This window comes from Paroedura picta, chromosome 3 (assembly GCF_049243985.1).
Source record: "Paroedura picta isolate Pp20150507F chromosome 3, Ppicta_v3.0, whole genome shotgun sequence".
Classification (NCBI taxonomy): Eukaryota; Metazoa; Chordata; class Lepidosauria; order Squamata; family Gekkonidae; genus Paroedura; species Paroedura picta.
In genome coordinates, this window is record NC_135371.1 from 162396566 (window position 1) to 162413583 (window position 17018).

The following is a 17018-nucleotide window of genomic DNA, read 5'->3' on the forward strand; positions in this document are numbered from 1 at the left end:
AATTAGCCCCCTTCATCCAACCCATCTCTGAAGCTTCAATGCCTTGGTTAAGCACCAGAACGGCTGGTGAGCCTGTTCACACCCCAATGCAGGCACAGCATGTAGGTTCCCTGCTGGTGCATATCTCTGGATTCGGAGGGGCATATTCTGACACCACGCAGACACAAGGGACGGGGAGTGCCAACGGCTGCAGCACCGTGACCCATTTCCACCGGCTGTTTACATCTCGAGCCTCTCCTCCGAACGCTGCAGACAGCACCGCGATGGGAAATGGGGCAAGCAAGCTGCAAATACGCCGGATGTGTAACAGGCTAAACCAATTGGCCGGATCACCAGGTACCTTGATCTCCGGCAAGAACATTAATGGTATTAAATCTACAAACAGCTCATGGCTTTTGCTTCAATGCTCTTCCTCCGGATTGCGGAGGATCTGGATTGGAAGATTCCTCTGCCAGCATTCTGTTGTAACAGGTGCGGCACCGAGGTGAGAGTAGTGGGACCCAATCCTTGCCTAAGTGGTTGCACAGCTGTTGTATTCAGTGCCGCCGTACCTGTTGCAACTTTTGCAATCGGAAGGTAAAATGTGACGCAAGAGATTTTGCTCCGGTACTTTGGAGAAGCATCGAATATAGGAACTCCAGAGGTGGGGAACCAGCCACAAAGGACGAGATGGAGGTCTTTCCTAGAGAATGAGAGTTTGGGATGTAGTCCTCCAGGTGTCCATGGACTACAATTCCCATGAGCCCCTGCCAGCAAATGCTGGCAGGGGCTCATGGGAATTGTAGTCCATAGACATCTGGAGGACCACAGGTTAACTACCCCTGATGTAGAGGGTGGACCATGAGAAGGGATGGACCATGTTCCCTAGTTCTTTCCTTGTACCTAAGAAATTTTTGCTCCCTGTTGTGAATTCACAGGTGGAGTAAATTACCAATGGTTGAGATTGCTTTAACACACACACAAAACACACATCCTAATTCCACAAGGGTACAGAAAGTTGCACCTCCCAACAGATCACTCTTCTGTCCAAAATGCAGGACCCCAGTCCACTGTCGCCCCGGATCACCCTCACCCCTCACAGCACCTCTTCCACCACCCAATTGTCAAAAGAAGAAGAGACTAAAGTTTACAAAAATAAAGTCAATCAATTGCTTCGTTTGGACCGTTTATGCACTGGGAACTTCTCTGACCCAGCTCCCGTGCAGGAGCACAAATCAGGGGCAGATGAGGTGCACCAGGCCAAATGCTCCCCCATGTGGGTGCAGGAAGTGGTGGGGCAACCTGCTATGACTAGAACTCCAGCCTGCAGCCTGGCATGAAACCTCCAGTGCATAAACGGTCTTGCAAATGCTCTCTAATCCAGTTTTTCCAACCTGTGGGATCCTGCCCTAGAAGTGGGTTGCAGAGCCTGTAAAGGCGGGTCCCAGGCTATTGCAGGTTACTGTGTGTGCCCATTGTTTTAAAAGTGGGTCACCATTCCAACTATATTTGGACTCGTGGTTCACCCTACCCAAAAAGACTGGGAGATGCAGCTCCGATTCATGCAAGAAGCTAAACTCATCAATCGTGGGCTGTTTCAAGAAGCAGAGCGGGTGGCTCAGTGGCTGGGCACCTGCCTGGCATGTAGAAGGTCTCAGGTTCTAATCCCTGGTATCTCCAGTTAAAACGATCAGGCAGTAGGTGATGGGAAAAATCTCAGCCTGGGACCCTGGAGAGCCGCTGCCAGTCTGGGTAGAGAATACTAACTTTTACGGGCTGATGGTTTGACTCAGTATATTGCAGCTTCGTGTGTTTACACAGGTGGTCATTTCTTGCACCGACACTGGAAGCTGTTTTGCAGCGTTCCATCGGCCTGCACTGCCTGTCTCAGGCAGAACATGCTACCATGGGCATAGAGCAGGGGTAGTCAAACTGCGGCCCTCCAGATGTCCATGGACTACAATTCCCAGGAGCCCTTGCCAGCATTCGCCAGCGAATGCTGGCAAGGGCTCCTGGGAATTGTAGTCCATGGACATATGGAGGGCCGCAGTTTGACTACCCCTGGCATAGCGAGCTGGACACAAGCCAAATTTCATCACAAGTCGAGCACAATGGACAGAGGTCACTGACGGTCACCACCTGGATGTGCCGGGGACTAGGATGCAAAAGAAACAGAGCGGGCCTTTGGCAATATGCCCAAAACGACACAGACTACAAGCCAGGTATCCAAGCACCAGTAAAAAGGCTGAAACCAGACTCCCCATGGTAAAATTCAAGTGGAGCCCACCATGCCTTTCTAGGGAGTCACTTGCAAAAGCGCATCCCTTCAAGGTGAACAGCGAAGCCCTGGTGCATGGGGGGGGGAGTTCTATGCATGCTGCAAAACCCTCGATGCAACATTTTGCTGGATAAGGTTGATGGGGTCTATCCTCTGGTGAGTGGAGGGGGCTTACTACGGTTAGTGGGCAGTCCTATTTCTGTCCAAAACTCCATCTAATCACTTTGTCTAGCTTTCCCCTCATTAGTCTCAAAAGAAAGATGACTTAGTCGATAACAAAAAATCAAGAGCGGAGGGGAAAGTAGGGGGGAGAAGAGGAGTTGGTTTTAAACTCTGCTTTTCACTGCCCGGAGGAGTTTCAAAGTGGCTTATTATCGCCTTCCCTTCCTCTCCCCACAACAGATACCCTGTGAGGTAGATGAGGATGAGAGAGCCCTGACAGGCCCAAGGTCACCCAGCAGGCCTCATGTGTCTCAAAGGAGCACAGAATTTCCTTCCCTTCCTCTCCCCTGTGAAGTAGGAGAGGCTGAGAGAGCTGGCAGGACTGCTCTGTGAGAACAGCACTATCAGGGCTGTGATGAGCTTAAGGCCACCCAGCTGGCTGCACAGGGAATTGGCCTGCCAGATTAGAAGCCACCATTTTCAATCACTACACCATGCAGGAAATAGTCCAATGAAACAACAGGCCTTATGGTCAAGAGTCTACAGCAAGGACTTATTCCTCCATGTTCAAGTATTTAAAAGGCTGCCATGCAGAGGATGGGGCAGAGGGGTTCTCTCTTTCCCCGGAGGGACGGACCAGATCCAATGGGATGAAATAAATGCAAAGGAAATTCCATCTAAACATCCGAAACAAGTTCCTGACAGTTAGAGCGGTTCCTCAGTGGAACAGGCTTCCTTGGGAGGTGGTGGGTTCTCTATCTTTGGAAATTTCTAAACAGAGGCTGGATACCCATCTGACAGGGAGGCTGATTCTGTGAAGGTTCAAGTGGGTGGCAGGTTACAGTGAATAAGCAATAGGGTCGTGAGTGTCCTGTATGGTGCAGGGGGTTGGACTAGATGACCCATGAGGTCCCTTCCAACTCTATGATTCTATGGGAATGGCTTTGATTACCTACACTCTACCTTCCTTCTCAGAAAAGCTTAGGACCCGACTGCTGATGGGCTTCAACGAAGGACTCTTTCAACCTGCCAATTTGGTTAGCTTGGCTCCTGCAGCGGGTTGCTTGGGGGCGGATCTCCTGGAAGCAACCTGCTCTGCTCCGAGCTAGTCAATCTCCACAGCCAATGTCCGAGTCCGCCTTAGGAGAAATCTCCCCCAAACTGGCTAATAGCCCATCTCTGTTATCCCTCCCAACCTGTTGTTTTGTTCAAAAAACGCTGAAAACTTTTATTGCTTTCAAGAACGGACGCTGTGCTAGGTTGGCAGGCGTCGCCCACCTGGTTAGGGAGAGGGAAATCAAATCATTGGGGAGCCGCCAGGTATTTGCATGATGGGATGTGCCTCTTTATTAAGTATGCTCTCAGCAGGCCTACACCTAAGTGCAGCAACCTTTCACTGCTCAATTGCCAAACTCGATATCCTCCAGAGATCACAATGCGGGACAGTAGCCAGGTACATCTTGTTGCACAACTGAAATCTCCCACGCATACCTCAGGTCATTAAGCTCTGTAATAAACTCTGAGCTTATGGGTGCCAAGTGCTGTCCCCAGCCAACTTCTGTTGACCCCCTCATGGGGTTTTCAGGGCAAGAGGCAAGCCAGGGTGCTTTGCCACTGACTGGCTCTACATGGCAACCATGCACTTCACAGGTGGTCCCCCATCCAAATGCTGACCAGAGCTGACCCCTGCTTAGCTGCCAAGACGTTACGAGACCTAGCTAACCTGGCCCATCCTTGAAGTAAGGAGATCCTCTTGCTGGAAGATTATATATATCACTATATTATTACTCACCAGGCTTTATCAAACAAGGTTTTGTGAGGCCGTGGGATTTCTTGAAGGCCCCGGAAGGGTCTCCTGACTGGGTGGAGCAAAAGGAGGGCTAAGGATGCAGGTAGTGATGTCACTTCTGGGGGCGTGGCCAGTATGGTATAGTGGTGAGGAGTGCGGACTTCTAATCTGGCAAGCTGGGTTTGATTCCCCGCTCCCCCACATGCAACCAGCTGGGTGACCTTGGGCTCGCCACAGCACTGATAAAGCTGTTCTGACCGGGCAGTGATATCAGGGCTCTCTCAGCCTCACCCACCTCACTGGGTGTCTGTTGTGGGGAGAGGAAAGGGAAGGCGACTGTAAGCCGCTTTGAACCTCCTTCAGGTAGGGAAAAGCGGCATATAACCAACTCTTCTTCTTCTTCTTCTTCTTCTTCTTCTGGGGCTCCTCAAAGTCTGGAAAATTATTTCAGGGGCCCGTCCACGGTCAAAAGGTTGAAAAAGGCTGGCCTAACCGCTATGCCATACTGGCTCTGTAATAACGACATTGGCTAACGCACCGGAACAAAAAGTTGACTTTTCCCCAACATGCAAATGCAAGAAATGACAAAAAACATCACCTGCTGCATTCTGAATTCCTGTCGTAGGCTAGCCTGTGCTATTTTAAAAAACCATCAGGGTTGCCTCTTCTTACCCCAGGCACTGAATGCTGCCTTTCAAGCATCTAGCTCAAGTACAGAAAATGCGGAGGTGGCAGCTACTCCCACACAACCTCTCCAGCACCTAATTGGCTGCTTTTCTTCCTTCTCTGCTGTGACAAGGCCTCCAAGCCTACAGGTGAGGAGGACCCTCAGATGGGTCAGGGATGTAGGTCACAACGGCCTCTACATTAAGGTGGCCAGATTTTAACATTGGTAAAGCGGGACACCATTGACCGGGGGGGTTCCTGATTAAAAATTTGGTTTATATGGAGCAACAACAATTTTCAAAGAACGCATAGAACGCAAAAATAGTATTGTAATATATATTTTTTTCATTTTAACATACGTACAATTTGCCAGGTGCCCCCAGATGTCCCTCCAAAAGTGGGACAACCTGGTCACCTTACTCTACCTAATGGCCAATTTTTGTTTTCTTTCCAACAGCCTGTGGCTAGCGCATATATGTAGAGAGCTCGTGAGGTCTGACCCTCTGTGCATGCCCCGTAGAGACGCAGAGAGGGAAAGAACGATGGCATAGTTGGTAATTAGAGAAGGAAAACAACAAAATGACAAAATGATCTCCTGGTGTAATCCAACCTAAGTGCCAGACTGAACCAAAAACAGCTGTTTACATCTCTGGGCACTCCCTGATGTGAGTGGGGAAAGCCACTGTGAGCATCTCTGATCCAAGTCTGTGCATGAGCTCATTCCACCTTGGCAAACAAATGAGAGCCAGTGTAATATAGGGTTTAGAGCAGGGGTAGTCATTCGCTGGCAGGGGGGTCCTGGGAATTGTAGTCCATGGACATCTGGAGGGCCGCAGTTTGACTACCCCTGGTTTAGAGAGTCAAACTAAGATCTGGGACCCAGGTTCAAATCCCTGCTCCACCATGGAAATTTGCTGGGAAGCCTGAGGTCAGGTATGCGCTCTCAAGCTAACCTATCTTGCAGGGTTGTTGTGAAGACGGAATGGAGGAGAAGAGAAAGTTGGAAGTTGCTCTGGGTCCCCCGCTGGGGAGAAAAGCAGGGCGTGATCTAAAATAAATCTTCCCTAGCGACCTATCTGTGCAGACTGCTCTCACAAAATGCTTTCTACTGGAACTGCAAGTTCCACAACAGCTGTGAAAAAGCTCTACTCTCCAACTGCAGGGATACATTTAATGCGAAATATGTGGAAGAGGAGATTTAAGAAGAAACACTTTTCTCCAGAGCAACACAGTGGCTCGGTTAAGTCGCAGTGCCAACAAGCAGTGAATCAGTCATACCCCAGGTCATCCAGGGCGGAACCGAATTCAGGTGATACGCCCTGAAGTCTTGGAAACCGGTTGAGATTGGATCCTGCTGTCTTGAAGGGGAATCTTAGCCATATAAGCAGAACCCACCTATCATACACCCTTAACCAAAGAACGGGTCACTTCTTCTACCTGGAATGGTCACCCTCCTCCACTGAGCATGTAGCCTTGGGAGGGATGCACCTGGAGGGGTGAGCTAGGTAAGAGACAGATCGGCCATCGATGGGGTGGCAGATGTCACAGCCAGATCACCCTCTTGTCCTATTGACTTGGCAAGCAGGATACTCCCGTCCCGCCCTGCCAGACTCCGAAGCAGCCAACCTGGCTGCTGTGCAGGCACAGGCACCTCCACGGCGTCTGAATCACCAACCATCTTCCCCAAGTGTGACGGACTGGAAGAAGCCATAAGGGCACGTGCAGTCGTTCAGGGCTCTGATGCGCAAGGAGGAGAATGCACAGTCAGGTTAGCACCCGTGCGAGGCGAGGTCATGCGCGGCCGTCTCCGGGATCATCCGAGCGAGAGGCCTTGCTGGCCTGTCACTCCCATCAGACGGATTAGAGAGATGGGTGCCGGCCCATGGGGTCGGCAGAAGGCGGCAGCCAAAGTCTCACAGGCTACCTGGGATGCCTTTGAGCGGGGATGTGCAACAGGCGAGGCACAGCCACGCACACCCCAGGCAATTTTAATGCCCCCCTGCTGACCCTACCCAATTTTACTGGCTCTCAGTCAACCAATAAAGAGACGACTTGCAGGGAACAAGGGAAGCTTTAAATGTATTCTCTCTCTCTCTCTCTCTCTCTCTCTGACTTTGTAAGCAGTGCCCCAGTTAGGCCCGAATCAGTGTGTCCTAGAACCGCCAAGCCTTTAATGCCACGTTGGTGCCAACTTTATGATGGAATCTGGCTGCTCGGGAGGAGAGAGCAATTTGCATGGCAAAATATGCCTGCAGACTCAACCTAGTTCTCCGGGAACCGAAGGGCTCCCACGGACCCAGAAAGCACAGCAAATCCGTCACATCAAAGATGAAAGCACCCTGTCTCCTACCCGAGAAAGAGAAGGCACTGCTCCCCAACGGATCCTGCTAAGTGAGACTCCCCAAGTCCCCACGGGTATCGCTGCATCTTACATGCACACTGCTGTGGGCGCTTCATGTTACCTGCCCTCGCCAGCCGTAAACACAAGCAGGGTGTTAATGCATTATTGCAAGATGGTACAGCCCAGTATCGGAAAGTGATGTCAACGTGGAGTTATTAATTATTACAGAACCTCCTTGGGAGGACTTCAAGAGGGGCAGTGTGATGCCAGAACAGACCTCCCCTTCGAACACCGCACTGCCTTTCTTAAGAAAGTCCGTGTCTCAGAAACAATGGGGTGCCATCATAGCAAAGTGAAGTTTTGCACCTCACCTGGTGGGATGGCACCACCCGACCTTGCACACCGCTGTCCAATTCCCACACGTCAGCACCTCTTGGCACCAGTGTCCCATTGCAAAATGTCCCGGGCGTCTCCGGTCTCAAGGAACTTTTTGGCATTGGGGCGGGTGATACTTTTATCACTTACCCCACTGCCAAAATGTTCCTTGAGATCGGAGATACACAGGCTATTTTTAAATATATATAAGATACAATCAATCATGTTTGCTTGTTCCACTATTCAGGTTAACTTCATGGTGGCTTTGGTTTTAATTTAGATATTTTTATTTATTTATAATCCCCTTTTGATGGTGGCTTCATGGTGGCTTTGGTTTTAATTTAGATATTTTTATCTTTAAACCGCCCGTGGTGCCGCGGGCGCCACGGACTAAATAAATGGTTAAGGGGCCTTGAGGTGGGCTTTGTCCGTGATGAGGAAGGGTCCAGATTGGACCCTTCCTCACGACAGACAATCGGAGGGACCAATCGGCAGGCGCAAAGCGCCTGCCGATTGGTCCCTCCGATTCCCAGCCCCAGCAACTGCGAGCCGCGCACAGCGCGGCTTGCAGTTGCTCCCGGCCTGACACGGCGAGAGGCGCGAAGCACCTCTCGCCGCGTCAGGCCGCCGCCCGAGGGAGTCCCCGGCAGTCGCGCGAAGCGCGGCTGCCGGGGGTTCCCTGCCTGGCGGCCTGGCGCGGTGAGAGGTGCAAAGCGCCTCTCGCCGCGTCAGGCCGCCGCCGCCGCAAGAACTCCGCCGAACAAGCCGCCGACCAGCCCGCCGACGACGACCAAGCCAGCCACCGACGACAAGGAAACACACCCACCCACAGTAAGTGCCTAGCGCCCGCTGCATTTAGCTGCAGCGGGCTTGATTACTAGTTTATTTATAATCCCCTTTTGATGCTGGGACTCAAAGAATCACAGAATCATAGAGTTGGAAGGGGCCACACAGGCCATCTAGTCCAAGCCCCTGCTCAACGCAGGATCAGCCCTAAGCATCCTAAAGCATCCAAGAAAAGTGTGTATCCAACCTTTGCTTGAAGACTGCCAGTGAGGGGGAGCTCACCACCTCCTTAGGCAGCCTATTCCACTGCTGAACTACTCTGACTGTGAAAAACTTTTTCCTGATATCTAGCCTATATCGTTGAACTTGTAGTTTAAACCCATTACTGCGTGTCCTCTCCTCTGCAGCCAATGGAAACAGCATCCTGCCCTCCTCCAAGTGACAACCTTTCAAATACTTAAAGACGGCTATCATGTCCCCTCTCAACCTCCTTTTCTCCAGGCTGAACATTCCCAAGTCCCTCAACCTATCTTCATAGGGCTTGGTCCCTTGGCCCCAGATCATCCTTGTCGCTCTCCTCTGTACCCTTTCAATTTTATCTACGTCCTTCTTGAAGTGAGGCCTCCAGAACTGCACACAGTACTCCAGGTGTGGTCTGACCAGTGCTGTATACAATGGGGCTATGACATCTTGGCAGACTGGGCCAATACAGTCGAAAGGGTGGGACATTAAATAAGCAATGCCTTGGGACTTGGGACTGGGGTTGCAGAACCAACCAGAAATCCACACAAAACCCAGAACTGGACAGATTAAACACTGCAAATTTACACAGCAGGATCTGACTTACGGCAAACGGTACCCTGTACACTAGACCGCAGATGTCTGATGCCCCCATTGTTTTGCCCCAGGGGGAAATTGTTTGCCCCTAACACCATTTTCCCTCCATCTTATCCTGTGAAGTAGGTTTGATTGACAGGGCGAGAGGTCACCGAGCAAGTAGAGCGGGGATTCAAACCTAGGACTCCCAAACCCCAGTCCAACATTCTTTCTAACCACTATGCCACTCTGGCTATTTCATGGCAGATTATTTCACTTGATGATCTTCACAAGAGGGAGGTTAGGCTGAGGAAGTGTGATTCATAAAAGGCCAGACAGATTCTTGGCAGATCGGAACTCAGATCTCTCTGGTTGAAGTCTCACATTACGGTAACCCATTAGCTCTTGTGGCCTTCAAGGAGTCCGGGGGGGGGGGGGGGGGCTGTATGAAGTGCTTCTTCTACACTGCACTCCAAAATCTCCTTAAAGATTATTTGGGGGGTGGGGAGAAGAACATAGGACTGCCCAAGGCTTTTCAGTCCTGTGTCTCCACCAAGCTAGAAGAGACATGGAATTCTTAGATGTCAAGTGTGGTGAGATAGTTAAAGCCTCAGAAGCACCAGGTTCGAATCCCTGCTTGGCTGTGGAAGTTCGGTGGGTGATCTTTGGGCACTGCAGTTGAAGACTAACTGGACATGTCCAGAGGAGGGCAACAAAGATAGTGAGGAGTTGGTGGAGACCAAGAGGTATGAGGAAAAGGTGGGAGAGCTTGGTCTGTTTAGCCTAGAGAGGAGACGACTGAGAGGGGATCTGATAACCATCTGCAAGTATTTAAAAGGGTGCCATATGGAAGATGGAGCCGAGTTGTTCTCTCTTGCCCCGGAGGGACGGATCAGAATGAATGGGATGAAATTAATGCAAAAGAAATTCCGTCTAAACATCCAGAAGAATTTCCTGACAGAGTGGTTTCTCAGTGGAACAGGCTTCCTCGGGAGGAGGTGGGTTCTCTATCTTTGGGAATTTTTAAACAGAGGCTGGAGAGCCATCTGACAGAGAGGCTGATTCCGTGAAGGTTCAAGGGGGTGGCAGGTTACAGTGGATGAGCGATAGGGATGTGAGTGTCCTGCATAGTGCAGGGGGTTGGACTAGATGACCCATGAGGTCCCTTCCAACTCTATGATTCTATTCTATAATTCATGCATTTTCAGCCTAACCTACCTCCCAAGGAGGTGGTTGTGTGGATCAAGCAGAGGAGAGGAGAAATCTGTAAGCCACCCTGGGTCCCCATATAGGCAGGGCATAAATGAAATAAGATAAATAAGTAAGAAAACACATAAGTTCCCTTTCTTATTCCAGAGGCTTGTTCCCCGAGAGGAGAAACCCAGAGCAGAAAGGTCACAGGGTAATCTGCATCGGCAAGAGCCATCAATCTGCATGCATAACCCGCATTAGTCAATTATTCTTATTATCATAATTAATAGTCTAAGAAATAATAGTCCTCTATGCAACCAAGATAAGGCAACTCAATGTCTCCACTAAGAAAACGTACAACGTGCATAACAGCAACCGCAAACATTTCATGCGTTACATAAATTAGACAAATGGAACAAATTAGCACCCTGTCCGGTTTTGCATAATTGGTTTTGCTATTGCTAACCAGAAGGCTGCGGGAAGACACCGACGCCCCACTGACAAAGCCCTGGAACTTCAGCCACTGCTGTGGTTTCTGAGATTTCATCACACTGTCAAACCTATGCGCATAGCACAGAGGACTAGAAACTTATATGAGACTGTTCTCCAGGTACTGCACTTCTGTGAGGCAGCAGAGCAAAACAAAGAGGTCTAAGGATGAAGAAGCAAAGGAGGATTTCAATGTAGGAGCCCCCCCCCATGTATCCTTGACATCTTCTTCCCTTAATAAAATCAGAGTCCAACAAAGAATTATTCAAGGTGTGAGGTTTCGAGTGCAAGTGCTTGCACTCGAAAGCTCACCCGTGGAATAAATCTTTGTTGGTCTTAACGGTGCTACTGGACTCTGATTTTATTATGCTACTTCAGATCAACACGGCCACCCATTTGAATCTCCCCGTAAGGCAGTATTTCCCAATGTGTGGGTCAGGACTCCAAAGTGGTCCCCACAACCTCAGCAAGTGGATTTGCAGGCCAGACCTCCCTAATGGTTGACCCTGCCCTTCCTTTCCCATTTTTTTCTTGTGCATCTTGGACACCAAGCTCTGACCCTGGAAACAGCATCTGCCATGTTATACACGGGCCGGGATTTTTTCTTAACTGCATATACCAGGGGTAGTCAAACTGCGGCCCTCCAGATGTCCATGGACTACAATTCCCAGGAGCCCCTGCCAGCATTCGCTGGCAGGGGCTCCTGGGAATTGTAGTCCATGGACATCTGGAGGGCCGCAGTTTGACTACCCCTGGCATATACATTTTGATCTAGTACGGTTTCGCTGGAGCAAGTGAGAATCTTAACAGGGAGGGATTATGAGCGGGAGTAACGGAGAAGGAGAGGGTGGTCAAAAGCTGGAAGGTAAACTCCCATACGCCACAGCTGTGTATGCCACTTGGTCCAGGTGCATCACGGCATCAGCTGCACCCTTGTCGGTGTTCCGCAAAACACCTGGTTGGCCTCTACGAAAAATGGAATGCTGAACTAGATGGGTGCAAAGGTCATGGTTTGCCTAGGGCACCCCGGAAACCTCAGGCCAGCTCTGGTTGGATCCCCACGGCCCAGCAAATTGGGACTTGTGGGTCATTGTACCAAGGTGGCTGGGAACTCGTGCCTTCAGGAAATCCCAAATGGGTGAAAACCTCAATGGCCTAATTGAGTACAAGGAATGACATCCCCAGGTCTCTCTGGTTTGGTGCTGCTCCCTAGCTGTCCTGGAAAGCAGCTCTTCCTCCCTTCCACAAATACTGTTCCAGTGCCAACCTGCAAAAGCAATTTCGCCCTCAATCGACGGGTTTGTTAGAGGGATGCCAGCCTCCAGGTGGGACACGGGGACCCGCTGGAATTCCAGCTCATCTCCAGATGGCAGAGATCAGTCCCCCTGGAGAAAAGGGATGGACTTCGGAGGGTGGACTTGCACCCCACTGAGGTCCCTGGCCTTCCCAGGCTCCACCCCCAAAAACTCCAGGAATTTGCCAACCTGGATCTGGCAACCCTCCCCTGCCACGCCCCACCAGGGGCTGAGGTCTAGTTTGCTATCATCTCCCCCCACCAGCAGCATTCTTCAAAAGGCAAACCTCATGGGACCCCCTTACCCCACCTAAGCTCCCCCACCCCTCCCGGAACAGTGCAGAAAAGGGAACGGGTGGCAGAATTTCCCCGCCTTGGGTACGCCAAGGATTGGGGGGGGAGGGGGGAAGCACGCAGCTGTTTCCCAAAACCACCCCTCCGGTTTTTTTCTGCTGTTTGTTTACTTGGCCGGAGCCATCCAGGTGGGCCCGTGTGGCCCTGCCGAAACTAGTTGCGTGGCCCAGCAGCTCCATAACAACCCGGAGAAGTGCATGCCCTGCTCGCCCGCCCCCTTGCAAAAATCATGCCAGATTTGGGAGAGCCCCTGGCAACGGCCTCCTTGCGAGCCCTACGGAGGCTGGGCCAGTCCTCCGGTCCTTCTCGGAAGGCAGACAAGACTGCAGGCTGGCCGACTCCCCTAAAAAAGCATGCGTCCAGCAGGCAGAAAAAGCATATTTCTCTCTCGTTCTCCCCCCATGGTCATCTAAAGACGCGCGCCAGGCAAAGCATTCGCCTCCAGGGAAACCCCCAGTCCGTCCGCAGTAACGCCAAGCTCGAGTCCCCCCACCCCTCTCCCACCCACCCTTTTTGGGCGAAATGAATGAAAGCCCCAGGTTTCTGCACGCCTGCCGGGTCGGGATCCGGAGGAGAACCGGCGAGGCACCCAGGGGTGCCTGATCTCGGATGCGCGGCGGCGGAGGAAGACGCAAAGCGGGGGGGTGCCAGGAGAGGAGCCTCCCCAGATTTTGGGGTGGGGTGGATTAGGGGAGTGCAACCTAGAGCCCCCTCCCAGCGCACCTCGCCCCCCAAACTTCCGCCCCTCCGCCGCGGACGGCTCTCCGGACTCGATCTCCTTTTCGATCTCGCAATTAAAAAAAAAAAAAAAAAGACTTCTGCAAAACCAACGCGCCTGGCCGGGCTCGCTTACCCGAATTGTTGTCCATGTTCCTTCCGGCGGGCCTCTTCCGTGCTCAAGCTTCACCTGGCTGCAAAGCGGGGCGCCGCGGGCCCCGAGGTTGGGGGACGGGGAGGGCTTGCGCGGGGTGCGGATTCCCCACGGCAGGCGGCCAAAGGACGAGGAGCGGCGGCCGGAGACCGCGCAGGGAACCCCTCTGCGGCTTCCCCCGCTTTCCCCCTCGCGGAGGCGCGCGCGCTTGCCTCGCCGCCGCGCTTGCAAATGGGTCGCGGTCGCAGGGGGGCTGTCGGCTGTGGCTCCCACGTGCGCCTTCGCCTGCCGTCCGAGCCGGGCTCGCTGCTAGCGGGAGACGGGTGGCAGGGCGCTGTCGGCGTGTGCATCAGCCGAGAGAGCGCGGTGCGGCTGCAGCCTCCTTGTTTTGCTCCTCCAACTCCACGGCTCGGCCGCTCCTGTTTTCGAGCCAGGGGGGAGCGGGGGAGTTGGGATCTGGCATGCCTCCGCGGCTGGCTCATGCGTAGCCCGCATGTGACAGCATCAAAGGCATGCCCCACTGACACACATTTCCAGGCAGCCGGAGAGATGACATCAGCGCCGGAGCCGCACATGGACGGAGGCGGAGCGAGCGACGGAGGGAGGGAGGGACGGAGGGGAGGCGGCGCCAGAGACGGAGCTTGGCTGCCCACCCACTGCAGCGCGGCGCGGGAGGGAGAGGGAGCCCCCCACTCGTCCCACCCCGGGCTGGCACAGCCCCAGGTGAGGTGCAGGTAGCTCCGGGGCCCTTGACGGTGCAGAAAAGGGAGAAGGAGGGAGGATTTGCAGCCGAGGCGGCCTTCCTGGCAGGGCTGCCGCGCTCTGCAAATGCTCAGAAGCACTCTTGTCACTCCTGTCTAGTTTAATTTTTATTTGCTCTCATTTCTGGCCTGCTTTTCGCTCCAGCGGGCGCCCGACGCGGCTTAAAGTCGTTCTCTTTTCCTCCCTTTTGTCCACACAACAACCCTGCGAAGACGGGTTCAGATGGGTCCCCGTGTTGGTTTGAAGCGACAGAACCAGTTCGAATCCCGGGGCACCTTGAAGATCGTCAACCGTGTTATATTCGAGGCGTCAGCTGTTATGCGCACTTCCTCAGATACAATGAAATGGGAATCATCTATCTATCTATCTATCTATCTATCTATCTATCTATCTATCTATCTATCTATCTATCTATCTATCTATCTATCTATCTATCTATCTATCTATCTATCTATCATTACATTTCTATACCGCCCTCCCCTGAGCAGGACATAATGAAGAAGTTTGATAGATTCAGGGACCAAACAAGAATAACAAACTTAGCACATAAGGTTATTGTTTGTTTGGGGTTGATGTCACAGAATTGGGAATTAACAGGCAGACATATCTTTCTTTATTGAATGCTGAGAGTGATTAACTGAGACCCCATCTTTAAGAGCTATCAGTTGTTTTTCAAGCATCTGAATATGCTTGTCAACCTCCAGGTGAGATCTAGAGATCTCCTGTGATTTCCAGGTGACCAAGATCAGTTTCCCTGGACAAAACGGCGGCTTTGGAGGGTGGACTATAGGGCAGGGGCTCATGGGAATTGTAGTCCATGTACATCTGGAGAGCTAGTTTGCCACCCCTGCTATATGGCATTAGACCAGGGGTAGTCAAACTGTGGTCCTCCAGATGTCCATGGACTACAATTCCTAGGAGCCCCTGCCAGCGAATGCTAGCAGGGGCTCCTGGGAATTGTAGTCCATGGACATCTGGAGGGCCACAGTTTGACTACCCCTGCATTAGACCCTGCTGAGATAGCAACGCAACCTCTGAGGTGAGTGAGGCCTCATGTGACTGTAAGCCGCTTTGAGGCTCCGGAGGGTAGGGGAAAGCGGCATATACGAACCAACTCTTCTTCTTCTTAAAGCATGCTCTTTTAATAGCACAGAATCAAATCAGTGTACTTAGATTGGAGTCACTCTGCCTAGGATTACACAAGCTATATTCGCAAGTTGCAGTGAGCGTGTATGCATCTTGCATGTACGGTAAATGCACATAAACCTGGTTATGATAAAGAAGTGCACTGCATTTCATTAGTTACAGATTAAACTGGCCACCAGAACCTGGGTTTCCAATCACAAATCCATAGGAACATGCGTGGACTGTCAGGTGACAATTCGTATATAAAGAAAAATTAAGTGTATGGTATAACATGTTTAAAAGAAAGCCAATGCGTATCCGCTGTATGAATGGAACCAGCAACAAATGTGGGGGTTGTATCAGATGCTCAGCTGTAGGTGCGTTGACTGTAACATCAGAATTGCTGAATGCACATCCAAAGTACGACCATGTGTATACTGCATAGATCGTGCATGCATTCGCTGTGACTAGTGAGGAGGGCTGGATTGTACGCATGTTCACTAACTTGTGAACAGGGTCACTGTCTCTCCTTTCAGTTCAGTGGCGCTTAACTTGGATTGCAGTGCCTGCTTCATTAGTCCTGGCATTGTGTGTGTGTGTGTGCTTTAGTGACTGTCAGGTTACTTCCGACTTATGGCAACGCTGTGGATTAATGTCCTCCCCAAATGTCATTGTTAACAGCCTTGCTCGGGTCTTGCAAAACTGAGCACCATGGCTTTCTTGTATTTTCCAATGAATCATAGAATCAGAGTTGGATGGTAACTCCAGGGTCATCTAGTCCAACCCCCTGCACAATGCAGGATTTTACAACTACCTGCCTACCCACAGTGACCCCAATTTCATGCTCAAGTGATCCCCCCACCAAAAAACTGCAGAATCCAGTCTGGCCTGCAGGAAATTCACCTACCATCCCATGGTGGTGATCAGCCATTCCCTGGGTATTCAAGGAAGGACTTCAAGAGAGAAACACTGGTATATCCCTTGCTGCCCACCCACTCACAATCTGCCTAAGTTCATAAAATCAGCATTTATGATGACTATCCAGCCCCTGCTTAAAAACTTCAAAATAAGGAGAACCCCATGACCTACTGAGGAAGCCTGTTCCACTGAGGAACCGCCCTAACTCTCAAAAACTTCTTCCGGGTGTTTAGCCAAAAGTTCTTTTTAATTAATTTTCAAACCATTAGTTCTGGTCCAACCCTCTGGGGCAACAGAAAACTCTGCTCCATCTTCTGTATGACAGCCCTTCAAGTATTCGAAGATAGTTATCCTACCACCTCTGAGTCACTTTCTCTCCGAGCTAAACCTTTTCCTCAACCTTTCCTCGTACGACTTCGTCTCCAAACCCCTCCCCATCTTCGTAGCCCTCCTCTGGAAATGCTCCAGTTTTTCTACATCTTTCTTCAGTTGTGGTGCCCCAAACCGAACACAGCACTCCAAGCAAGGTCTAACCAAAGCGGAGTAAAGCGGTAACATCACCTCACGTGATCTGAACACTATGCTTCTTTTAATACAGCCCCAAATCCAGTTTTTCTTCTGTGTTTCCTGGCATTGGAGACAGGTCTTTCTTGGGCCCTGTGACTACCGGCGCACATGCTCCGGTTGTTTTCACTGCCAGAGTTACGGAGTGATTAGTAACGAAATACAGAGGGATGACCAATGAAACCCTATGCCAGCTTGCTCTTGCCCGTGGGTGTAACAAGGAGTAACTCTGCATAGGAATGTAGTGGTAAATCAAAT

The 17018-nt window shown here is 51.3% G+C and overlaps 1 protein-coding gene across 1 annotated transcript in view; it reads right to left on the minus strand.

Annotated features, from left to right (window-relative positions):
* LOC143833377 (nuclear receptor subfamily 1 group D member 1-like) overlaps positions 1–13920 on the minus strand; it is a 43540-nt gene extending 29620 nt beyond the window's left edge. Inside the window, exon 1 of the mRNA XM_077329118.1 lies at positions 13374–13920. Coding sequence (XP_077185233.1) covers positions 13374–13389 — 16 coding nt within the window. The 5' untranslated portion in view covers positions 13390–13920. The remainder of the gene's footprint in view (positions 1–13373) is intronic.
* Positions 13921–17018: the final 3098 nt, after the last annotated feature.